This window comes from Stenella coeruleoalba, assembly GCF_951394435.1.
Source record: "Stenella coeruleoalba genome assembly, chromosome: 15".
Lineage (NCBI taxonomy): Eukaryota > Metazoa > Chordata > Mammalia > Artiodactyla > Delphinidae > Stenella > Stenella coeruleoalba.
The window spans coordinates 40,315,578-40,341,548 of record NC_137161.1 but is presented as its reverse complement, the minus strand read 5'-3'; the positions used below and the strand labels follow the sequence as shown (position 1 = coordinate 40,341,548).

Sequence of the window (25,971 nt, the reverse complement as noted above, 5' to 3'; positions counted from 1 at the left end):
TTCCTTAATCTGTCACCTGAGTCTGCCTAAATCTGGTCCCAAAATTCCTCATCTACACCTGGCACTATACTAATTCTCTAACAGGCTTCCTCTTTGTCCTTTCAGGCTCCTGAGTCTCTTACACCTCCCATCTACCCCGGGATTCTGCCTTCCTGGAGCGTATTCCCACTCCAAATCTGACCTACCCTTTGAGGCCCTGTTCAAGAAATTCCTTCCTCTTAAAGGTTTCCTAGGCCACTCCAAGCCACAGTGATCTCCTTCCCTCCTTGGAACACGATGCTTTTTACCCACCCTTCATCTGTTTGTTGATCAATATCAACCGAGAAGCATTTACTAGCATTGCCTAAGTATAAGGTATGGGGGAGATACAAACACTGTAGGAACAAATAGGTTCTCACCCACAAAAAATTTATAGGCAGTGCAGGAAGAAAAGAAAGCCACACAGAAAATGTCTTATGATATTAGTATTATTTTGTACAAGTCTTAAATATTTATGAAAACTTTAGTAACATCTCCATAATTAGATTTCTTAATTCTCAGGGAACAGGGAGTCACTAATGTACTTCTTAATATGCCAAAGGGCACCAAGTGTATCTGGCCGACAGAAGATAATCAATTTTTTATTTGCTTCCGTTTCCAATTGTCAAAAATATAAAATGGAAAACATCTATAAGTTTCTGTGTAAAAACAGAAACATCTATAAGTTGCTAATAATAAACAAAATAACACAGGCTATTAGAATCAACACTAAGATTTTTACCTGTTCAAGTGCTCTAGGAAGGTCATTCACCCAGTGCAAACTAAAATATAAAACACACATTTGTTTTAGCTTAATGTGTATAATTAATTAGTACGAGCAGCACTAGTATAATGATAAGCCACAAAAAAGGTGTACATTTTGATGTTTGAAATTGCATATCAAAATTCATTGATTGTTTTCATACAAGTTTTAAAATAAAAAATATTCCTAGGGAATTACCTTCCTTCTGTTGCAGGAGAAAATGTGACAGTATATCACTTTCCTGATATGATTATCTCTCCAAATAGTCTTCAATGAATAAAGTAAAAGTCAGCTTTTCTAAAGCATACATACAAATGGCCAACAGGTATATGAAAAGATGCTCAACAACACTAATAATTAGGGAAATGCAAATCAAAACCACAATGAGATGTTACCTTATACCTATCAGGATGTGCATTAAGAAAAAGAGATGACAAAGGTTGGTGAGGATGTGGAGAAAAGAGACCCTTTGTGCATTGTTGGTGGGAACATAAACTGGAACAGCTGCTGTGGAAAACAGTATGAAGGTTCCTCAAAAAATTAAAAATTGAACTACCATATGATCCAGCAATCCCACATCTAGATATTTATCTGAAGGAAGTAAAGTCATTATCTTGAAGAGATACCTGTATTCCCATGTTCATAGCAGTATTATTCACAGTAGCCAAGGTATGGAAACAATCCAAGTGTCCATTAAGAGATGAATGGATAAAAAAGATGTGGTGTGTACACAGACACAGACACACACACACACACACACACACACACACAGAGAGAGAGGAATATTATTCACCCATAAAAAAGAAGGAAATCCTGCCTTTTGGGTCAACATGGATGGACCTTGAGGGCATTATGCTAAGTGAAATAAGCAAGACGAAGGAAGAAAAATACTGTATGTTCTCACTTATATGCAGAATCTAAAAAAGCCAAACACATAGAAACAGAGTAGAATGGTGGCTGCCAGGGGCAGAGGGAAACAGGGAGATGTTCAAAGGATACAAACTCCCAGCTTTACGATAAACAAGATTTGGGGATCTAATACACAGCACGGTGACTATAATTAACAACACTGTATTATATAATTGAAGGTTTTTAAGAGAGTAGATCTTAAATGTTATCACCACATACATACACAAAAAATTGCAATTATGTGAAGGGATGAAAATTGTTAACTAACCTTATTGTGGTAATCATTTTGCAATATATATATGTATTTGATCATCATATGGTACACCTTAAACTTACGTATGTTATATATAAATAATATCTCAATAAAGCTGGGGAAAAAAATAAAGTAAAAATCATCCCTATCTGGCATCTCATTTAAACAGTGCTATTCTGAGAAATTATTTGAAATAGTAAAAATAAGGACCTGATGACATATTCAAGGAAGTTCACCAATTAAATCAAACAATTAAGCTAGATATATATAGAATTCTAAGTCCTACTTTCGCGGGGTGAGGTGGGGAAGCCACTTCATCAGACCTATAATTTTCCCAAGGCAAACAGTATTACTCATCAAAAATAACTCAATGAGTTTTCTGATAAATAATATCCCATATTTTTTAAGATTATAAAAAAGAATAAATAAACTCAAAGTTCTATATACTTAAAACTTAATTTTAGAAATGTCTTGCATTGTCTTTGGACTCTATTTGATCCTCTCCCAGAGTGTGGTGTTGTATAACCACAAGACTCAGTCTCTGTAGAGTATGGTCACACTTTCCTGGTAGAGCTGGCATCCTCTTAGCTGAATTCCAGGAGAGCACCGAAGACCCATTTCAAACCATACTATGTTAAGCTCACATTTATCTTTCATAATGCTTTCTATCAATTATTTGATACTTTAAAAATTGAGGTCATATTATAAACTCTATCATACTTACGGGGAAACTGAAAGTGACAGAATTACAGTAGTTACTTGCAAATAACAAGCACAGGAGCTAAAGTTAAAACTCAGGTTCTGACTCTCTGCCCAGGGCTCTTTCCCTTAGACCAAGTACGTGTAATGTTTTCCATTTCACAATAGAATCGGAATACTTTTCTAAGTTTGTTCAGCACACCTCAAAAAGCAGAGAAAAAATTACAAACTCACTAAAGAAAACAGCAAGGGTGACCAACTCTCCCAGTTTGCCTGGAACTGAGGGGTTTCCTGAGACACAGGCCTTTCAGTGCTAACACTGGTAAAGTCTTGGGCAAACCATAATGACAGGTCACCCTAAAAACAGCCATTAAAATGGCTGTTGAATCTTTGAAAAAAAATCTCACTATACTAATAAGGAGAAATAAGGCACCACACAGAATACTTTATTTTCTCTATTAGATGTTGAGGTCTTTGAGGACAGGATTCCTGTCTGAATTCATTTTTCAATTCCCCAAAGCATCGAGCTCAGTGCCTTGTACATTATAATCTATTCAACAAACATTTATAATATATGTTTTTGTAATAAATGTGGAGGGACATGGTAGGAAGTACAAAGGGAAAAAGTAACCTTGAGAACTACGTCTCTGTGTAGAAGAATTAAAGTTAAAGGAAATATGAGCTTTTCCTTATTTGCCAGAATGAGTTTATAAGGGTGTTCTAACATCTGAATATTGGAGCCAGTATACTCTTTCAAACTCTTGCCCCATCAACATGTAACTAGGTTACGTCAGCGAGGAAAATCCTTCTAACACAGATAAACTTTAGCAAATTAAGGAAAGTTGGGGAGGAAAAAAAGTTGAGGTACTATATCACTTATCCCCACTAGGGAGCATATAATCCATAATTCTTTACCAGAGAAAACTGGTTTGTGACTTAAGATAAGTTATTAAGATATTTACTCTGTTATCTATTTTATTTACCTTATAATATTAAAATTTTATAGCATAAATTATCTATTTTTAACATATATTTTTTAAAAGCACAAATAGATTACCAACCTTAAACTGCTAACCACCAGATCAAATATATTTTCTCTGAAGGGAAGAAATTCTTCATCAGCTAAAACACTGACAGTAGGAATTTCCATTTCTAAGGCATTTTTCTAAAAGTTAAAAAACAGACGTTCAAAACACATGTATATAACATCTTAATTATTAACACAATCATTGTTTGTTAAACTTAAGTCAATGTTATATTTACTTGGTAGTTTCTAGTCCTTCTAAAAAATAAAAATTAAAAAAATTAAAAGTTTCAGTGGAATAATTGAAGCCAGAAAACTGCTAGATGAAAATATGGGTGAACACTTTTATACTCTTAGATGAAAATGCCTAAGTAAACGTGACTCAAAAAACAGAAATTGTAAAGACTGATATACTTGATGATAAACTAATCAAAAACTTCTAAAAAGCAATAAACAATGTAAACAATATATTTGGGAAAATATTTTTTAAATATATGAAGAAAAACTAATATCCCTAAAAAGCAAGTTCTTACAAACCACCTAGAATAAGAACATGCCAAGGTTAAAGTAGATAAAGGACTAAGGTACAGGCACATCATAAAAATTACTTACAAAATTCACAAATTGAAAAAAAACAATAGCCAAAAGACATCAAGAGCTATTTGGCTACTCTAGTAAACAAAGAAATGTAAATAAAAACAATGAAATTCTACTTTCTGCCTATTACATTGACAAAGACAAAATAAATGGCCCAGTGTTGCCAAAGAGAAGGAGAAAAGAGTGCTTTCTTTTAATTCTGTTCTTCAGTCTTTCTAACGGCAGTCTGGAGATGTATATTAAAAATTTAAAGCTGAACATCAATGAATCCATACATTCCACTATTAGGAATTTATTCCCTGGGAGAAAATAAATCAAAATTGCTTTATATAAGGATGTTCATCACAGTGTTGGTTACTGAGATACTAGAAATACAACTGTCCTTCAAAGAAATTTAGCTAAATAAATCGTGGAATATTCGTATGCTGGAATACTATATAGCTGTATAAATAGGGGTGTGTGTGTGTGTGTGTATATATATATATATATATATATACCATTTATTGATATAAAAGAGTGGTATTCTATGAAAAATATGGCATGTTAGCATAATAATGTTTGTATAAAACAGTGTTGGGGAGATATTATATGCCTACAAGGTGGAGACCACAATGTCACCAGTGGTTGCCTCTGAGTGGTGGGACTAAGAGTGATTTTTCCTTCCTCCATTATACTTCCTGTACTGTTTTACTTTCCTTTATGTTTGTTACATTTATAATCAGGAAAAAAACAGCTAATTTCATTTTGAAGGAAATAAAAAAGTAAAGAACTAAAAAACAAACCAGGAGATCAGAAACCTACAGTATTAAAAAGCTACCTACCAAAGCATTTTCTGCAATGTCTGTTTGGAAAAACTTTCCAACAGTTTCCTGAAAAGGAATAAAGTTGATCAGATAATACAAAAACAAAAAAAAACTAGTAACAAATCAAACAAAACAACTGTTGAAATTAGTAAAGGAAAAAGTGATAATTATAGATTAATTTTCAGCTTTGTAAGGGTATTTTTCTGCATGTAATTAGTATGGTACACAAATACTTTTAATAACACATATTAAGTTACATAGAATTAAATATATGCAGTCAACCCTACATGTAATATATTTAACAATATTTAATAAAATGGAGAACACAGGTATGAATAATCAGCATCCTTAATTTACTCCACTGGGTTAAGGCTATGTGTTAACTTTTCCATGGCATAATATGCTGAGAGCTAGTCCCCACTCTTGTACCACAGAAGATCCCTCCTGCATACCATCCCCAAATTAATCTTTCTTAAACATCACTGTATCACACCCTACAGCTTTCTACCTCCACCTTCCCTCCTGCTATGCCCTTACTTCCAATGCCTATGAAACACCAATCCAGATTCTTTCAAATCCCAGGTCAGATTCTGTGCCCTTTCAGAAGCCTTTAATCAAATGAAACCCTACTGATTTTCCTTTCCCTTGACTCCTGTTGCAGTTTAATGACTGTACCATTTCCATGGCATTTACTATTATCAATAACAGTATTTGGAGAGGCTCATACACACCCCTCCTCCTGCCTTGGCTCAAGTGTACTTTTTTTCTAAGTAGATTTGATATAGAAATCCCACTTTAATTTGTGTCCAGCACAGTGTGCTACATAGAGGGGCTAAAACAATTAATAAATGTTTTTGGTCTGAATTACAAATTGAAAAATAAAATGGTATAAGCATTAATAAAGGCTACTTATATTTCATCACACACAAGATTTCTAACCAACTGATGAAATGAATATTTTTCATAGATAAAGTATTAGCTTACTCACAACTTCCAAATGAATGTCAATGTGATTTTTATTGTGAATTATTAAAAATATTTGAACAAAGTGGTAATAAAGTACAATGTATCTTACATAGACTTAAAGAAACTATCAGTAGGAACACCGTATAAAATGGATTCAAAGAAAAGAAAAAACAATTTAAGAATAAACTACTTAGGAGTAGACACAAAACAACCACTGGTTCCATCACTTCAAAAAAAACAAAGAAATGAGAAATTCTGATATAATCAAAATCTAAATATGATACAAATTGATTAGGAAAGTCTTCCCTTAAAATTAGCCAATTTTATTTCTCAAAGTAAATTAAGTCATCAAATAAATATACCTTATTCAAATGTTGTGCTATATAACCTCTTCCACAACCGACATCCAAAGCAAGGGGGAAATCTCTGAAAAACAGACACAGAAGTCATATTTGTCTATAAAAATAGTCCATAAATAACTATTAAAAACTAATTTTCTTAAGTAAAAACGTTTTAGTGAACACAGCTTTCAAAAAAGTTATATCATCTGCCTTTGCTGCCTTGCCTCACAAGGTGCATCCCTCAGAGAACACACCAGACACAGCAAGTCTGTCTGGCCTAGCCACTCACAGGACCTCACAACCAATGGCCTTCCATAAGGTTGCTCCATGATGTGGATGTGAAGAACTGATTTAGTAGGGGGTATTTTAATTTGATAATATACCCAGATAAAGAATGAAAAGAAGTTAATGTAAATGAACATGAAAATATTTGGCACACCTACCAGGAACTTACTACTTATCCCTACTTCTCAAATTTTTGATGACTTAGAAATCATCATGTGAAAGACCATGAAGTAAAACATGATAAACTAAAAATCAAACAAAATATCAACTAAATAATAGCTTTTACTTAAATCTTACCAGGTTCAAAGCAGTGTGCTAAGTATGCAGAGTTAAGTAAGTCAATCCAAGGTCACTCAACTAATAACCAGCAGTCAGAACTTGAATTCAGTCTGTTTGAATCCTGAACCAGAACTATTATCCCCTATGCAATGCTGTCTCCTCCAAATATATGTCATACTAAATCAGTTTACACATCCAATTGTGGGTCATAGGTTTAAGAAAAATTTGTGACAAAATTTTTTTAAATTTTATCCACTAATAACATTTTTCCTATTGGAAGCAAGAGTTCCTTTTCAATTTCTGTTAAAAACCTATGTCAAAAATATAGAACACCAGTACACAGCTGGAGAACCACTGGTGAGAGAACCATTTATTTACCTAATGCCCTCTATCTTGATTGTGAACATAGGCAGTGTGGCCTGGGGAAGCATATAGCCTTTGCAATCACGAAGACACGAGTTAGAATTCTGGACCTGCAATGTACTGGCTCTGTGACCACAGACAAGTGATTTAATCTTGCTGGATCTCAGTTTCCCCATCTATAAAATGGAAAAGTTACTATCTTCCTCAGGGTTGGTATGAGAATTTTATGAAACAGTGCATGTAAAGTATTCAGCACAGTACAAATGTTCAACAGTTAGGACTTATTATTATCACCGACTTTAACAGTACTAAGTAAGCTTCAGAGAGCACAAATAAGACATTTAATAATCTGTTGGATTAGTTTAAATAATATACATAAGATCAGTGTTGACAATACAAGCTATTCTAATAATAGAACATTAGTGTAAGACATTTTAGATTGTTATTTTTAATGATTTAATTCCAAAGAGTTACTGTTATTTTAAGACATGCTTTTAGCCAAAATCACAGTTTTCTCCACAGACCTGTGTTTTGCTCAGTACTATGACATGAAGAGATTGTAAAATCCAATCTGACTTGGAAAATTTAATGTTTCATTTATTAAACTGCAAATGACCTAAAAGCCAGGCAAATGAATGACTACAGTATAGAGAATTAGCTATTTTTCAGATTTTTAAAATAATGAAACCAATGAAACAGATGAAATGAGGGTGATTTTTGTAACAATGAAGAATTTTTTTTTTTTAACTTTATGAAACTGATTCACCCCAAGACTATTTTAAGTAGCCAGGATATATCCAAAATATGATTTCAAGAGTTTGTGATTTTACAAAATTCCCCTTTTTTGAATAGACAAAATGAAATAAATTCATCCCATATGGTCTAATTTAATGTGTGTCTTTTACACAAAAGAGCACCAAAAGCGATTTGCTAACATCACAGAGCAATTCTATAGCAAAGCCATTATTTAACTGTGGTTCCTGCTACCTGGCTGTAAATTCAAACCTGTAAAGCTTTTGTTATGCCTAATATAGAGCAATGACTCCATCAAGGTTTTAATAATATTTGATGAAGGTGTTCTTTTCTCAAATCTGCCTCTATATGTCATAAAACCCTTATTGCTATTAATAATACCTAAGATATAATGGCCAAAGTCTCATATAACTTGATGGGGGAACAAATCTAGGTAGACTCTCTCCTTCACTTAGATGGTAAAAGGTTCTGTTAAAATTTTAAACTTTTAAAGTTAGGTTTAGTAAATTTTAAAATTCACATGTCAATTATATCCATTTTTGGAGCAATCTTTCCATTACTCGCTTTTGACCAAATCAAGTGGAATAGCCATTTAGTCTTGGAGAGAAGCTGAGCTGTGTTTCCATTCATTCTTTTTGTTTGTTTGTTTGTTTGTTTGTGGTACGTGGGCCTCTCACTGTTGTGGCCTCTCCCGTTGCGGAGCACAGGCTCCAGTCACGCAGGCTCAGTGGCCATGGCTCACGGGCCCAGCCGCTCCGCGGCATGCGGGATCCTCCTGGACCAGGGCACAAACCCGTGTCCCCTGTATTGGCAGGCGGACTCTCAACCAGTGCGCCACCAGGGAAGCCCCCCATTCATTCTTTTTTAAGACAACAATGAGAAAATACTTGCTCTCTCAGACATAAAAAAAGGAGAGATCTAAGAGTGATTAAAACTACTAATCCTGGTAATAAATTCATCTAGATGCTGCCATTCCAGATATCAAGTTCTCAGCATTTAATTTCTCAAGCCTTCATTCAAAAGTTGATTGGGGCTTCCCTGGTGGCGCAGTGGTTAAGAATCCGCCTGCCAATGCAGGGGACACGGGTTCGAGCCCTGGTCCGGGAAGATCCCACATGTCACGGAGCAACTAAGCCCGTGCGCCACAACTACTGAAGCCTGCGCGCCTAGAGCCCGTGCTCTACCACAAAAGAAGCCACTGCAATGAGAAGCCCGTGCACCACAACAAAGAGTAGCCCCCACTCTCTGCAAGTAGAGAAAGACCGCGCACAGCAACAAAGACCCAACGCAGCCAAAAATAAATTAATTAGTATATTAAAAAAATAATTAAAAAGAAAAGTTGACTGTATTTTATTATGACAATCATCACTTACCTGGCTATGTCATATATACGGTCTGCAATCCGACTTCCAACCTGACAGATTATAAGAGGCAATGAAGTTAAGATGAGTAGGTTTAACAGAGAAGTAACACTCTCTCCAGTATTCAACAATCCATAGGTTACTTATGTTTCAACATGTTAAATTCCCTTTATCCCTTTTTCAATTTGACCTCAGCAACTTTCTTTTCAAATTCTGAATAGGAACACCATAAATTAAAGGAAACACACTGAGTTAATTACTTCAGAAGTCAATTTAAGGAAAGAAGACTAAATACTATATATATATACATATATATATACATATATATGTATATATATATGACTTTATATTCCATATGATACAAGAATGCAAGGCCAAAAAGCAACAGGATACCCCAATTTAAAAAAAAAAATCAACAGGAACATAACAAGCATATTATTGTCTATAGATATTAGCATGAGGTATGTGAAAGTGAAAAATTAGTTAGCTGGGGATTATTACAGATCAATGTATAAATGATCACTTAATAAAAACTCTATTATTTGATAACTACTAACAAATTTTGTGGAACTCCTAAATGAGTAAACAACTTTTCTGAGCAACATCTGCAAATTAGAAGTCAGCCAAATCTGAAGAAACCTCTTCAATCCCACCCTAATTTAAAAGACGTCATAAGGTAGGCACCTCCTTTTTGCTGGGCTAGCTTCGTCTGGCAGGAATAAAGATGTGGGAGCCTAATATTCCATTCATTCCCTTATAAACATCCCAGAGTTTCTATTAGGCCTTGAAAGTTCAGAACATATGTTATTTGCTTTGGGGGGGAAGAAGGGGTAAGGGAGGAGGACAGCAGAAGTCATTTCCCAGAGGACTCCACTTTGTACGTCATTCCTAATATGAATACCTTTTGTTTATTATTTTTAAAAAAACTGTCATATACTTTATCTCATTTATTCTAGTCCTAAACACTGGTGAGGCCTCGGTCAAGTTGTAATCCAGGTGCTTCTCTTGGAGAAGAGTGGCTGGAAACTCACATCTTCTAAGTACATGTCACCATGAACCCTGAGGACAGAGTCACTCATCTGATCAGGCCAGGACTTGCACAGAGCTCTGCCCAAAGTAGGGGCAGTAAATGTTGGCTGCATAGGCTTGAAAGAACTCATTACACTTGATTTCAATTTTAGTCCATCCCTGAAGATACACGAGGCCTGAGCTCTGTGCTGCCTGTCCAGAAAGCAGAAACCTGCTCAAGTCCCTAGACCACCTAGGCAGAGAGGAAGAGGTCTCTCAAACCAGCACAGACAAATCAGAGATCTTAATTTATCTTAATGAGTCTTTCTAAAACACGAACCAGAGCCCATCACTCCATTGCTTAAAAGCATTCGACAGTCTCACATTCCTCTAGAGCCATGTTGGCCAATAGAAAAACAATCAGAGCCACATGAGCAACTTAAAATTTTCTAGTAGCCATTTTAAAAAGGGTAAAGAAATTAATTTAAACATTTTATTTAACTCAATGTATCAAAAATAAAACTTCAACATGTAATCAATGTAAAAAGATATTAAGGAAATATTTTACATCCTTTGTTCACATTGTCACTGAAATCCCGTGTATTTTACATTTACTGCCCATCTCAAAGGGACATTCAAGTGCTCAGTAGCTACATGAGGCCAGAAATTACCATATCAAATGGACAGCCGAGATGGAGAAGAAAATCCCAAATCCTTAACCATTAAGGCCCTCGTAAGCTGGGCCCTCCCTCACCTCCCAATGGAGGTCCCTGGAAGCCTCAACAAGGTCCTTTCGGCCTCAGGGGCTCTGGGTTTGTCTTTCCGTTTGCCTACAAGGCTTTTCCCCCCAGATCCCAGCCTGGCTAATTCCTCATCACGTCGTCTGCCTGAGCGGCCTTCCCTGACCTTACTACTTCACTTTGTTACCTGGCCTTACTTCTTTAGCTGAAATTACATGTTTTTGTTCACTGTCTCGCCTCCCACAAGAATGAAATCTCCTGAGAGCAGTGGTCTTACTTTGCCCTGGTCACACCTGTAATACAGGCACCATCTGCCGAGGTTATGAATGAATGAAGAGCAATTTACAAACACCGGCGCCCGGCCGCTGGGAGACTATAGTAGAGGCCCAGACAGGCAGGTCGGCTGCTCAAGCTCACACAGCGAAGTGGGGGCGGCCGGGGCCTGGCCGGAGCTCCCGGACCCGAAGCCAAGGCTCGGCGCCGCCCTCCCCGCCGTCCCGCTGACTCACCTCCTCCTTCAGGTAGTCAAACTTTATCCGCTCAGGCTGCCGGGCCGCCCAGTTCTTCTGTTTCCTCTTCAAATCCCGATCGAATATGTTTAGGGATCTGGGCGAGGCGCTGCCCAGGGAAGAGACGCCGGAGGCCACCTTCCTGAAGCCGACGTTCTTCGCGGGGACCCCTGCCGCCGGAGGTCGCCGCCACCGGGTCGGGAACCTGGTCAGCCGCAGCATCTCCAGCGGCAACGCCGTTTGCAGGCGCATTTATCGTGCGCATGCGCCGCAGCTTCAGCGAGGACTCTGGAGAACTTCGCCGAGGGAAAGCGGATGAAGTTTGGCCCAGTTCGCGTACCATTACGGCTGCGCGTCACGCTGAGGATTGTGGGAGTTGGGGGCCTACGTGTGGCTCGGAGAAGTCTCGGAATTGGTGAGTGGGGTTAGGTTCCAGAAAAAGGGCTTGTCGAGGGGGCAGAATCAGTCTCTGAAAGGGTCTCCATCGGATTCGTGAGGGCCGCGCTCTTCCTCCTTGCCTTTCCGACTTCTTTCTTCAGGCTTCCTTGCTCTTCCTCCGCGTCCTGTTGAGGGCCCTCTTCCCTCTTCCGGCTCTGAGGTTTGGGAGTTGGGAAGGAGACCCTAGTTCCGGGGTCACCCTGGTGTTTCCCGCGTTAGAGGGTGGGTAGAAGGGGAGGGTGGGCTACAGAGATGAGGGCGGGCGTCGGAGATGAGGTTAGGTCGCCTTCCCCTCTCCGAATATCAGGAGTGTATCAAGTGCTTTCGTTCTAAACACTTATACACATTAGCTGTAATAGTTGAATGAAATGGTACCTACCCTACTCCATAAGGCTGTTCAGAGCGTTAAATGTTTAATTGTATAAGTGCATCATAGTCAAGCCTTGCTTTTGAAACAAAGCACTATTACCATGTATTTATTAACTAGAGTGAGACTTCACCAGATTCATGAAGGGTGGTAGTATATAAAGGGGGAACTTTGAGCTAAACCTGAATTGATTTTGGTCTGTTTAGTTAGGAGACTAGCCACATAGAAGTAAATGCTGTTCCGGGTAGAATGAAGTAAGGATTAACGGAGAGAATGGGACCAGAACGTGAAGAAACAAATAAGACCAACTGAGACTTCAGAATTTTTAAATTACATTAGTTTTTTACTTGTAACACATACAAGTATACAAGTAGAAATATAGGATATCTAAGTGAGGGCAGTTGGCTAGTAATCATTTGCCCCCCGCCATAAAGACCTGGAATTGTGCTTGGTTTTGCCTTAAATTTATTTCTCCATATGATCTGTACTCAAAAGAAGATATTCTGATAGTTTTTTATTTTCTGCATGTGACTCAAAATGAGTTTGGGAAAGGAAATTAGACATGTTACTTTTATTTTACTTACATTTACCTTAGAATACAGTATTGTGAATTAATATTCCCAAAGCATCTTATTTAATTATATTAGTAACCTTTCATTATTGTTTTATTTTTTAGTGTCTGGTTTCTTCAAGCATTTGCCCAGTCAGACATTTAAAAATGGCATCCAAACAAGAAATAATGAGTGACCAGCGGTTTAGGCGGGTTGCAAAGGACCCGAGATTTTGGGAAATGCCAGAAAAGGATCGAAAAATCAAAATTGACAAGAGATTTCGAGCAATGTTTCATGACAAAAAGTTCAAATTGAATTATGCTGTGGATAAAAGAGGACGCCCCATCAACCATAGCACTACAGAGGACTTGAAGCGTTTTTACGACCTTTCAGATTCTGATTCGGATCTCTCTGATGAAGATAATAAAACTTTGAACCAAAAGAAACTGAAGAAGAAAAAACCCCAGACTAAAAACGAAAAAGAATCAAAAAATCTTGTTGAGGAGAAAAAGAAAGAAGCCAAGAAAATTAATCAAAAGGATTCTGGAAATAAGAATGATTTAGATAACTCCGAGAGAATTCAGAAAATGAAAACCTCGTGCAAATCTAAGAAGATAGAGTCAACAAGTCCCAAGAGCGATAGCAAAGAATTTATACAAAAAAGTACAAAAGGGAAAAAAACCGTTGTTCAACATAATACAGACTTGTTTCCCAAAGGAAAATTAAGAACAGTAGACTCAGGCACCTCTGAAATTGCACAGTCTCCCAAAGTCAAGTATTCTGAGACAGGAAGAGAAATGCAATCAGGTTGGTTGGAAAGAACTAAAGATTCTTTGGTATTACATTACTTATTTTTACACTAGTCTTTTAAAAAAGGAAATATATCTAATGAGTATTTTCATAGTATCATAAAAGTGGTCAAATGCTTATTTGGAAGTATAAAGCTATGAAAGAAAAAAACCATATGATAATGAATTTTTGATTTGATGCTATAATGGCTAGAAGAGAGACAAAAATTTAGGTCTTGAGGCTAAACAGTGATTTTGATTTGTGGTGGGCACTAGTGACAGCTAGGTTCTCCAACCAGATAAAATGTTATATGGTCTCATCACAGGATAAAAAGAGGTGTGTCTGAAGAAGGTAAGTAGAGTTGGGTGCTCATTCCTTCCTTCATTCATTCAACTACTTTTTAGTAACTAATATGTGGCAGATAGAACACTGAGTAAGACATGGTTCCGCCATCTCAGGGCTACTGTTAGTGTATATGATGCCTGTGCAGATTAGAAAAAGATGCGCCCTTCTGGACACACAGCACTTCCAGAACTCACAGTTTGGTGAGGACAGCACCTTTGAGGGAGGCACAGGTTCTTTTCCCCTGAACAGACACAGTACTCCTGCAGGGTGTGTGGATTGGTGATTGGAGTTTGGCCTTGATTTCAGCCCTTCTTGACCCTTTGCAGATCACCTTTTGCAAATAACAACCTGCTAAACTCTGTGCAGTGTCACTGGTCTAAAGCAGTACTGTCCAATAGAAATATATAATTTTGAATTTTCTAGTGGACACTTTAAAAAGTAAGAAGAAACAGGTGAAATTAATTTTATTAATATATTTTATTTAACCTAATATATCAAAAATTATTTCAATATGTAATCAACATAAAAAATGTAATGGAATATTTTATATTCTATTTTCATACTAATATCAAGTTGGATGAGCCATCTTGCAGGTGCTCAATTGCCACCTGTGGCTGCTGGCTACCATATTGGACAGTGCAGATCTAAAGCAGAAGAAATTAATCAGAACCATAATACAAAATAGAGTAATTTAAAGTGCTGTAGAAGAGCAGGGCTCTGAGAATTTGGAGGAGGAGGTCACTCAAGATATGGTAATCAGTAAAATTCATAGGTGAAGTGCTATTTTGGTTGGGGTTTGGAAGAATTAAATTTGGGATCCAGAGTATTCTACACGGAAAGAACTTTTTGAGCAGAGATACAGTTGAGCTTGCTCAGAAGAGATCAGTATTCCCATTTGATTAGATAATAAGGTGTCTGAAGGGGTGAGCGAATAATAAAGCTAGAAATGGTTGTTTGAAGCTAAGTAAGAAACATCTGACTCTAGTTCATGTTTACAAGTTTTCTAAGCTTATTAAAAAGTTGCGTCACCTCTGGCAGCAGGAAATTTTGAGTATTGGTATTGCTGATGGTTGATGTTGTAACTGAAAATTGGTGATGTTCAGATAAGCCAGACAAAGGCTGGCTGTGGTTACAGGACCCAGGGAAGGTAAGCATCAAGAAGAGGCAGAGAGAGGTCTTGACAGGCCATAATCACACTGGGAAGGTAGGAAGTATCAGGCAGTGGACAGAATTCTAAATAGCAGAGACTAGGGGTCAGGGGTGAGATTTATAGTGGAACCACACAGCAAACTGAGGTATAGGGACAAGGGATGCAAGTCTGGTTACTGAAAGTGGAGGATAAGATCAGGCTGGGAACAGCAGCAAGGTTGGCTTGATGCTGAGTTTGTGAGCGAAGTTAGTCCAGTATCCTTCAAATTTCACTAGATTTAGGGCATTAGATTAATATAACATATCCATATAATCCTTGGGGTTGATTTTACAGAATCTTTTGACATATCTTTTTTAATTTAATTTTCTCAGTAACCATGAGAAATTAGGATATATTCTTTAGGAAACAAGTGATCTATGTGAGGATACACAGAGCTGGGCCAGTAACTCAGGTCTTTGACTCTTTCTACCCCACCATGTTGTTTGCTGTAATTTACATTGGTTCCACAGTCTAGAAAAAGCATTATCTGTAAGTAGAGATCATGTGACTCCACCAGCACCATCTTTTTTTCTTTATTCATTCATGACTTATCATTCCAGCAAGTACTGTGTACAAGGGGCTTTTTAAGTGCTATGAGGTAAAGATGATGTAGGGAGTTGCAGTTTAATATTACGTATCATTTTAAAATGTTGATGCCCAGCACTTGCACTCCTAGAATTTATTTTAAGTAAACAATTGGGCATGTGTTTAAAGAATTAAAGTTTTTTAAACGGTAACATAAATCATTATGGGGGTTGATTAAATAAGTTATGACATATACAGATATGTTCATGACATACGAAGTTTTAAAAATATATTACATGGGAATTCCCTGGTGGTCCCATGGTTAAGACTTTACACTTTCTCTGCTGAGGACCCGGGTTCCATCCCTGGTCAGGGAACTAAGATCCTGAAAGCCACGCGGTGCGACCAAAAAAAACCCAAAAACATAGGTTACAAAATAGAATAAATGGTATGACTAGCTACTTAAATTAGTGGGCATATCATAGAAAACAAATTTAGGGAGTTATGTACCAAAATAACCACTTAGTTATCTCTGAATGAAAAATTACTAGTCATCTTTATTTTCTTTGCTAAACCATATTTTCTTAATTTTTTACAGTGAGCATTCATTACTTTTATAATCAGAGGGAAAATGATAAAGCATTTTTTTGAAGTAGCTGAATAATAGTAGTGTTTATAGTCACTACTGGAGCAGTACCATCTAGGAATAGAGGCAGTTACTTATTTTTCTATTCCCTCATTATTTAGAATAAGGCTTTGTACAAGGTAGGGTCTGAGCAAATGTTTAGTGAATGAATAAATATTCTGAATGTAATTGATATTGTCAAAAATATTAAAATACTAGATCTCTTTCAGTCTCCCATGTATCAATTTATTATACAACCCCAAATGTGATATGTGTACCATTGTCATGTGAGAAGATGTCATATGTCAGGTGATACTCAAACATTTTTTATATTAATAGTTACGTAGTTCAACATCTTAGGCAAAAAAATGTAACCACCATATCACGTTTGTGGCTTCAGGGATATTGTTTAGAACAAGCTAATATTTTTAATTTAAAAAAATTCAGCTTCATGAAAAATATCAGTGACAGGCAAAAATCATGAAAATTGTATAGTAATAACTGATGTTTGAGAAATATTGCAATACTAGATAGAGCTGTGTCCCCAAGGTGTTATTTTAAGCAGGTTGCTTAAAAGTGAGTTCTAATGCTTATCTAATAGTAACTTTCTGTCACTATCCATGGTGGTGTTTTTCTGATCCCATTTATAGAACTTATGATAATGCCTTTTTTTGGCTTTTTCACATCTACTAGTTAGTTATCTTTTATTACTCCCCCTCTTGTGGTACTAAAATAAAGCTCAGTTCCTATTTTCCTCCTAACAAAACCCCTTTTCACTTGGTCTCAGGTCAGGCATCTTTTTGAAGCCTTCCTTATTATAAATACCTCTCTGCCGGCAAATTTAGGTGTTTCTCTCTGTGGTGCTTTAGAACATAATTTCATAAATCAGTAAATGATTTCTTTTGTTTATGAGCTCATGAAGAGCATGGGATCATGTTATACATCATCTCCCTTTTTGGTCCCCCCAGCTCAATTCTTTGTACATAGTACTCAATATTTGGTCAGTGAATGACTATTATAAGATTATAGGACCACTTATAGGCTCTATCCACTTAGAACCTGTGAATCAGAAACATAAGCTCCGACTTAAAGATGAATAAGATATATAAGATATAGCTATACTCACACAGATATGCACAGAATAGATAGAAGCATATGATTGTTTTAGAAATAGGAAATCAGTCCTTTCTGTGTATAATGAGGGCCAAAAAAAACCCAGTTTAAGGTGAAACCAGTCTTTCACTCATATATTGCTAACCATAAGCCAGTTGCAAACTTTAAGATATAGCAGAAAAGTTACTATTTTGCTCTCTTCATAACTGATCTTATCCACATCACAACGTTTTTTATTATATACAAGAATCAGTCAAAGACTTTATTTCCAGCTCAGACTTCTCTGAGCTGTAGACTCATACAGCCGATGGCCTTCTCTATATCTCCTCTTAGATGGCTCAGAGGCACTTCCAGTTCAACATATCCAAAACCAAATTCATGATATACCTCCACCAAACAAACTTGTTCTCTTCTATCATTACCTCTTTTTCTGTCTGTCCATCTAACTAGCTAGCTCCTTCTGCAAGTCAAGAAGCTAGGACTCATCTTTGACACTGCCCAGATTCCCCATATCAAGCCCCTGTCACTGATTACTGTTGGTCTTACCTCCTGACTCTGAAAGTCAAGAGCGACTCACTACTCTACATCTCTACTGCCACCAACTTAGTGCTACCTTCATTTCTCACCAGGAATACTGTACTAACCTTTTAATTCTTTTTCACATCTACTCTTAACTCCCTCAAGTTTTCTACACCGTTGCTGAGGTGATCTCAATATGCAAATCTGATGATGTCCCTCCTTCTGAAAATAGCAGTGGCTTCTATATGTTTTTATGATAAAGTCCAAAGCTACATGGCACCTACCTAACTCTTCAGTTTCATTTTCTACTTGACTTCTGTACAAGAAGACTTCTGGCTATCTGTAATCCAGACATGCTTGCCAGCTTTTTTCTATTAGTGGATCTTTACATATGCTTTTCTTGCTATTTGGAACATTTCCTTCATCTATTAGTCTAACCCTGACTACTTAATTCCTCTTCATCCTTCTAGTAGCAACTCGTTTATCACTTACTTAGGGACCCCTATTTTGTGCTCTCATAGCATCTTGTAACATTTCTTCTTGGCACTTACCCTAGTTGTAATTTCATTTTTTTATGTGCATTGATTTGATGGATTTTATTTGATCAATAACTGTCCATCTATCCTCTTCACCTGACTGGAAGCTTATTGAGGGCATTGATTGTTTCTCTTTTGCCAATGGTAGTATGTTGAGTACCTAGCACAGAGCAGACACTCCATAAATATTGAATGAGTATATGAATCTACTTGTGTGATCTGGGTATATATTAAGATTTCTATTAAATAACTTGGTTAGGCATGAATTTTGCCAAGTTTATATTTTCCTTTAGTCTGTTTCATAGAAATTATATTTTCACTGGATTTGAGGTCAAAATAACTTGTATTTAATTTAATTCAGTGTTTACGTTTTCTTAATTTCTCCCACCTTTGACCTTTTTGCAGTGGTTCCATTCATAATGGCAAGAGACAGTGATGGTCATGAAAACTCAGCAAGTGGTAAAATGTTTGACAAAGAAGCTCTGGAGGAAGATTCAGAAAGTGCTAGTGAAATAGGAGGTGATGAAGAATCTGAAGATGAATTTACAGGCATTTGTAGAGCTGTTGCTGCTGATCTTCATGATGATGATGATGATGATGATGATGATGATGATGATGATGATGATGATGGAGGGAATGAAAATGATGAGGAGGATGAAGATGAGGATAGTGAGGATGATGATGAAAGTGACAGTGGCCCCGATCTTGCGAGGGGCAAAGGAAATATAGAAAGTAGTTCTGAAGATGAAGAAGATATGGCATATTTACTTCCAGAGGAATCTGGTTTTGAGCATGCTTGGAGAGAATTAGATAAAGATGCTCCTCGGGCTGATGAGGTGACCTTTTGAATAAATAAGATTATTTGTCAAGAGTACAGTAGAAGTAGCTGTTATAGATGGTAGGATTGATGTCATTAAATTAACAAGGAAAAGCTTTATTGGTAAATAATACTCTTGATGATGATTCTGATTAAAACTTCTTGATACAGAATATACCTATATAAAGTACATGTCTGTCCAAGCAGATAGGGATGAACTTCTATATAAATAATTAAAAGTCACATGAAATTTTTAGAAAATTCTTGTTTTAACTAGGAGTTTATATTTCAATTCCTACTGCACCTATTAGAAATGCTGTAGATTAATATACTCAGCTTTCCTACTTATGGGTGGCAGAATAGCTTAACAAACTTGGTGGTTAAAGAATCAGCTTGTCATGTTCTGATTCAAGAACTAAGAACCAAGTAAGAGAAAATGCTTTTCTGTTGACAGTTTTACTTTTGTGTGACTCATCTGAAGTTTTCTTTTACATATTGAAACCACTTAAATACTATATTAATGATTTCAGGATTTGGGGAGAAGAAGGCATTATATTTTTACTATCTTAATTTTGCAAGCATTGGGAATGATATAGATTATATCATATTTAATTTTTCTCATTTCTTAGATTACGCATCGTTTAGCAGTTTGCAACATGGACTGGGATAGATTGAAGGCAAAAGATTTGCTGGCTTTGTTCAATTCATTTAAACCTAAAGGAGGTGTTATATTTTCTGTAAAGGTGAGAATTGATTTTATTTTGAAGTAAATATTTCTAAGCATTCTAAGTTAAATCTCTTTTTTTAAAGTCATAGTTTTCCTTCTAAGGAAAATAATCTGGAAGTTGTCCAATACAGTTAAGGCACAAAACTGATATAATAGGTATGAAAGTAAGAAAGGAAGAGGTAAAATTATTGCTCGGTTATATGATTGTGTTTAATTAAAAAAAACAAATCAACTGAAAAGCTGTTATAATAAAGCTCAGTAAAGGGACAAGGTATAAGATAAATATTTTCAAAAATTAGCAAGAATTAGCAAGAATTACTAGAATTAGCAAGAAGAAAAATTAGCAGCAGAAACATATAAAAGCCTTAGAAATTACCTTAAACAATATGACCTACATGAAGTAAGCTGTTACACTTGATAAATAATACTTGAAAAACTTAAATTTTGAGATACCATATTTCTTGAGAGCCCACGTAGGTATTAAGACTCTAGGCTTTGTAGTATGACAGACCTATATTCAAATCTTGATTCTGATACATGCTGTATGATCTTGTGCATTTTATTGATTAATTTCTCAAATGTCTTTTCTCCTCTAAGTAGATATAACAGTAGTATTTCTTAAGGTAGTGGTAAGGATTAAATGAAAAGAAGATCATGCTAAGTATTTAGTACAGAGCCTGAAACAGCTCTAAATTACTACTGTTCAGTTTAAATATTTAAGATGTCAGTTCTGCAGTTTTAGTATAGTTTCAATCAAAATCTCAGTTCAAATGAAAGTTAAGAAAAAGGTTACCATTAATCATCTAAAAGAATAAACAAGTGAGAATGACTCACAAGTTTTTGAGGAATCATACCAGTATAAAAGGATTCACCCTACCGGTTACAATATCTCAACATTTTATAATGCTACAGAATTTAATAGCTTTGGGTAAAAGTACAGGGACAACTTGATGCAATAGGTAGATAGAAGAGTTTGTATGATAATTTAGAACAAAATAAACTTCTTGAGTACATGGTATTGGAACAAACGGACAAGTCCTTGTGTTGGAGAACTTAGTGCAGGCCCTTGTAATAGCCCCAAATGATAGCCAGATGAAATGAAGAAAAAAATTTTAAAACTACTGGCAGAATAAAATAGAATGGTATTTTTGTTAAATCTTGTGTTTTAGGAGATGGGTAGTAGGAATCTCTGGACTTACAAAGAGGAAAAAAAATACAAAAGAATCAACAGATGTAAGCATATATACTAAAAATTTCTGCATTGAAAGCTATTTTATGCAACTTAGATTAGTAAGAAAAACTTGGATCCCCTAGTGGGTAAATTAGATATTTCAAACAACTCAAAAAAGTGTACATTAGTTAATAGATGAATATTAAGCCCAGTTGTATCAAAACAATGCAGATTAATACCATTATATTTCTTGAATCTCAAAAGTGGCCAAGATAATACCAAATCTAGGCGAGTGTGACTCCTTCTTATACCAAGACTATATATAACCTGTGTGATAAGATTGTCATCAGTTCTTTTTTATTTAAAGAATTTCTTTAAAAGAAAGCATTGGATAAACGATATGATTTTAGGGATAAGTTAGGTGTTACAAAATTATGTTTCTTCATTGTTTTATATATTTCTTTAATCATTTTAATATATCATTTAAATTATTTAATCCAATCATTTTTCACACGTGTGTGTGTGTGTGTGTGTGTGTGTGTGTGTGTGTTTATGTATCATTCCTTGAACTTAGAATCTTGTTTCACTTTTCTTAATTTTTCCCTTAGAGCCCAGAATGTATGGAGGAGATACTCTATTTTTGTTCCCAAGCCCACATCTGTTAATCCCTAGCCAAAATGACTATTTTTAAGATTATTCCTGAGGATGCTTTAGCTTCCTATAGTGGGTTTGGAAGTGAAGCATTCTTGCTGTTTTCATTGAGTCCAGTTGTTTAGAGTTCCTGACCTTGACAGGTCTGTATATTATAAAAAAAAGGGAAATATAAATTACATTAATCTTACTTTTTTGTGTTTAGATATATGCTTCAGAATTTGGAAAGGAGAGGATGAAGGAAGAGCAAGTTCAAGGACCAGTAGAGTTATTAAGCATTCCTGAAGATGCCCCTGAAAAGGACTGGTATTAAAACACTCTAGAAAATAAAACTAAACCTCATGAGTTTGTGTCACTAGTTCAGAATTCTGGTCACTTTAATAGTTGGGACTAAAGTTTACACTTGCGCCATTCATGGTTAAAACAGTTTTCAAAGCAGGTTAAAGTCTGTCAGAAGTGGCACACTATTCCAGTAACATTTTTTTGTATTCGTATTTCTATATTCATGAAAATTATTATTGCAGTTTTAAAAACATGTCATGACTAAACTGATTTAGAGGTCTCAGCCTCATTGCCCTGAATCAGTAAGTTTTGCTTTTTTTCTGAGATGTTGCTTTTTATGTAAATGGAATTGAAACTATTTGCCTTCAAATTATGTAATTTCTCTTATTTAAGGATTAAATAGAAAAATACAAGAATAGTAGAAAAAGTTCTTAATCATTGTAATGTAGTATAGAAAAAAGTTTAAGGTAGTTTTTAATCCACTAGGTGGAGCTATATGTGCACTTAATAAAAATTGGTGGCAAAAGAGAGCAGATGAAGACCCTCAAAGAATATGCTGTAGTTAAGTAAGTTGAATTTATACCACGTAGACTTGACAACACCTGAATAAAGTTTTACAAGATCAGTAATTTCTTTATAATAAAAGCTAATGCTTTCCTAGAATATTTTATAATACAGTGATCCTCTCTAGTGGTTTTACTTGAGAAGGCTGTATGTGATAGCAAAACAAACAAAAAAATAGCTATTCTAAGAATTAAAATCACAGGTAAGCACATGTAGTTCTTGCTTTCCTTTTCTAGATATCAAATTCCAGTCAAAGTCCCTGGTCTGTACCTTGTCAAAATAATAAATTGGGCTTAAGTATTTAATGTTCATGAAGGCAAAATCATAAAGGAAGTTTGGATTGGAATAAAAACCAGTTTGTAATTTTTTTTCTTGGAACAATTACATTTATTTTTTAAAGGGAGAGAGTATTTGTGTTCCTGTTTAAGTAAGCCTAATGAGTTTTTCCCCTTTTAGGACCTGTAGAGAAAAACTGAGAGATTATCAATTCAAACGACTGAAGTACTATTATGCGGTAGTAGACTGTGATTCTCTTGAAACAGCCACTAAAATTTATGAGGATTGTGATGGCCTGGAATTCGAAAGTAGTTGCTCGTTCATAGATCTCAGGTAATCTAGTGTGTGTTGTACCAATTTAATCTTGTAGCACAACATGATTATAAGAATTGAAATATTAGAACTGGTAGTGCTCTCTGTCCTTTCACATTCTAAGAGGAATTTTTGCTTTTGGTGAACTTTCTTGTACAACATCACTCTTAAGAAAGAAAACTAGAATGAGAAAATGCTAAAGTATTAGGTATGAGTCACCTCACATTTATGTCCTTTCAGATATGTCAAATATGTTTTTAGGATGATGCGTTTTATGTAGCTATTTCTTTGCGGCTCTCTTTTAGAACTAGGAACCAGGGTGAAGTAACTTTTTAAAAAGCATTGAGGTGGAGGCAAAGGAATTTACTTGTAATAAACTAGTATCTCTTGATCTGTGCCATCCAATACAGTAGTCAGTAGTCATATCTGGCTTATTTACATTTATTTAATTAAAAATTTAAAAAAGCTTAAACTCATTTGCTTAGTCACACTAGGCACATTTCAAGTACTTAATGACCACATGTTGGACAGAACAAATACAGAACTTTACCATCATCACAGAAAGTTCTGTTGGGCAATGCTGCTCAGTGAATGGTGTTGCTGGCTTTATCTTCAGACTTGGGCATTATTTCCACCACGTACTCAGGCTTCACTGACCCAAGCTGAAAAACCTTAGGTGTTTGGGAATGTCTGTTCTAAGGAAACCGGGAAGCTGAACTACTGTACCATTTTATCATTAGCCTAGTTCTTTGAACCCAGTGAACCATTTTACTGTGACATTTTCAATAGAAATCACTTGTTTGTATCCAGGTTTGTTAGCGGCTTTGTTCTCAAAATGAAATATTTTATGGAAAAAAAATGCATCAATTGATAATCACTGTGACTTTCACACTTCAAAAGCATTCCAACTTGTAGAAGAATACAAGTAAAATTTTTTTTTTTTTTTTTTTTTTTTTTTTGCCGTATGCGGGCCTATCACTGTTGTGGCCTCTCCCGTTGTGGAGCACGGGCTCCGGACGCGCAGACTCAGTGGCCATGGCTCACGGGCCCAGCCGCTCTGCGGCATGTGGGATCCTCCCGGACCGGGGCACAAACCCGTGTCCCCTGCATTGGCAGGGGGACTCTCAACCATTGCGCCACCAGGGAAGCCCACAAGTAAAATTTTTTGTATTGATAATTTAGGGTAAGAGTTTAGCATGCTTAAGTATATAGCAAGAAGGGCATATCTCATCAAACAAGACATTTCCTTCTCTTTTCTGTTAACAGTTTCAAAAGGAGGTACTTGTTTTGGATATATAAATAGTAGTTACCAAACATTTGTTAGAATGTCAAACTCTGCGTATCATGAGTTCATGTTCTCATGTTCTTTTCAGGATCATTTTATTCTTTCTGTTTCCTTTTTGGGACATTTTTATGCAGTATTAGAATAAACTCTGGCAGTACCTAGAAAATAAGATCAATGACCATGGAAAAACTTATATTCCCTGTTTTATTTTGTCATATATAATTTTATAAAAGAAAATTGAATTTTCTGCTGCCATCCTGTTATCTAGGGCAGGGGTTCCCAATCCCTGGGCTGCAGGCTGGTACTGGTCCACAGCCTGTTAGGAGCCAGGCTGCACAGTAGGAGGTGAGCAGCAGGCGAGCAAGCGAAGCTTCATCTGCTGCTCCCCATTGCTCCCTATCGCTCGCGTTACTGCCCTAAGCCTAACACCCCACCCTCACCCCCCGTCCGTGGAAAAATTGTCTTCCACGAAACCGGTCCCTGGTGCCAAAAAAGTTGGGGACCACTGATGTAGACCTAATGAACCTTAATTATTCATTCTTCCCCTCAAAAATCATTTTTGATGCAATATACAGCAGGTGCTTTTTCATGTGTGGAAATAAAATCTATATAAATGACAAAACTTAAATATAATAACCATGAATCATTTCTCTTTGCTTTTTTCCTCCCACTCCTTAGCCTGATGCCTAAGAATTGTCAAACAATTACAGTGACTGATTTACATTTAACAGCTATTTATTTGTGAAAAAAATTATAAAATTGTTAAGATTTTTTTAGTCTTGAAGAATCAACCTTAAGCTTTTCCTTATTTTCAGTGACACCTCATATGTATGATACTTTATATTCAGAGCACTTACCCATTAATAATTGTATTTGATCTTCAGAATATCATATAGCAAGCCAATGACTGAGCTATCAGGAATCTAGGTCTTTTTGAAACATGAGGGACCCATGTGTGTTTACACCTGACTCATATTAACTGACTCCTAACGCAGGGTTTCTGCCTACACAGACTTCACTCAAATTTGGTGGAATTACAGATTTATAGCTTAGGAATTTCAGAAATTTTGTGCCAAGGTTATTTCTAACATTGTTTGCTTCATCTACATGTGTGTTCTGTAGAATCTCTTATATGGTGTGTATGTATACACTATACCTAATTAGAAGAGAGTCTAAACTCTGGTTGTTTATCACTGCAGCATATGTTTAAATAAATTT

General features: G+C 36.0%; 2 protein-coding genes across 7 annotated transcripts in view; one reads left to right on the top strand and one right to left on the bottom strand.

Annotated features, from left to right (window-relative positions):
- The window catches only part of NDUFAF5 (NADH:ubiquinone oxidoreductase complex assembly factor 5), a gene marked incomplete at its 5' end in the record, with an annotated part of 32,858 nt that extends 20,935 nt beyond the window's left edge, over positions 1–11,923 (bottom strand). For 4 of the 5 annotated variants that reach the window (XR_013831603.1, XR_013831604.1, XR_013831605.1 and 1 more), the window contains 6 exons: positions 761–800; positions 3,704–3,807; positions 5,085–5,132; positions 6,395–6,458; positions 9,427–9,467; positions 11,672–11,919. Coding sequence is in view for 1 of the 5 variants with exons in the window: in XM_079945132.1 (XP_079801258.1) it covers positions 761–800; positions 3,704–3,807; positions 5,085–5,132; positions 6,395–6,458; positions 9,427–9,467; positions 11,672–11,923 (549 nt within the window). Of the gene's footprint in view, positions 1–760; positions 801–3,703; positions 3,808–5,084; positions 5,133–6,394; positions 6,459–9,426; positions 9,468–11,671 lie in introns of all 5 variants that reach the window. The other variant, XM_079945132.1, reaches the window with a different exon arrangement.
- A 123-nt stretch (positions 11,924–12,046) lies between these two features.
- The window catches only part of ESF1 (ESF1 nucleolar pre-rRNA processing protein homolog), a 59,033-nt gene continuing 45,108 nt past the window's right edge, over positions 12,047–25,971 (top strand). Inside the window, exons 1-6 of one of the 2 annotated variants that reach the window (XM_079899096.1) lie at positions 12,047–12,086; positions 13,153–13,834; positions 19,074–19,504; positions 20,115–20,228; positions 22,240–22,340; positions 23,337–23,489. In XM_079899096.1, coding sequence (XP_079755222.1) covers positions 13,195–13,834; positions 19,074–19,504; positions 20,115–20,228; positions 22,240–22,340; positions 23,337–23,489 — 1,439 coding nt within the window. In that variant the 5' untranslated portion in view covers positions 12,047–12,086; positions 13,153–13,194. Of the gene's footprint in view, positions 12,087–12,161; positions 12,332–13,152; positions 13,835–19,073; positions 19,505–20,114; positions 20,229–22,239; positions 22,341–23,336; positions 23,490–25,971 lie in introns of those variants that run through there. The other variant, XM_079899097.1, reaches the window with a different exon arrangement.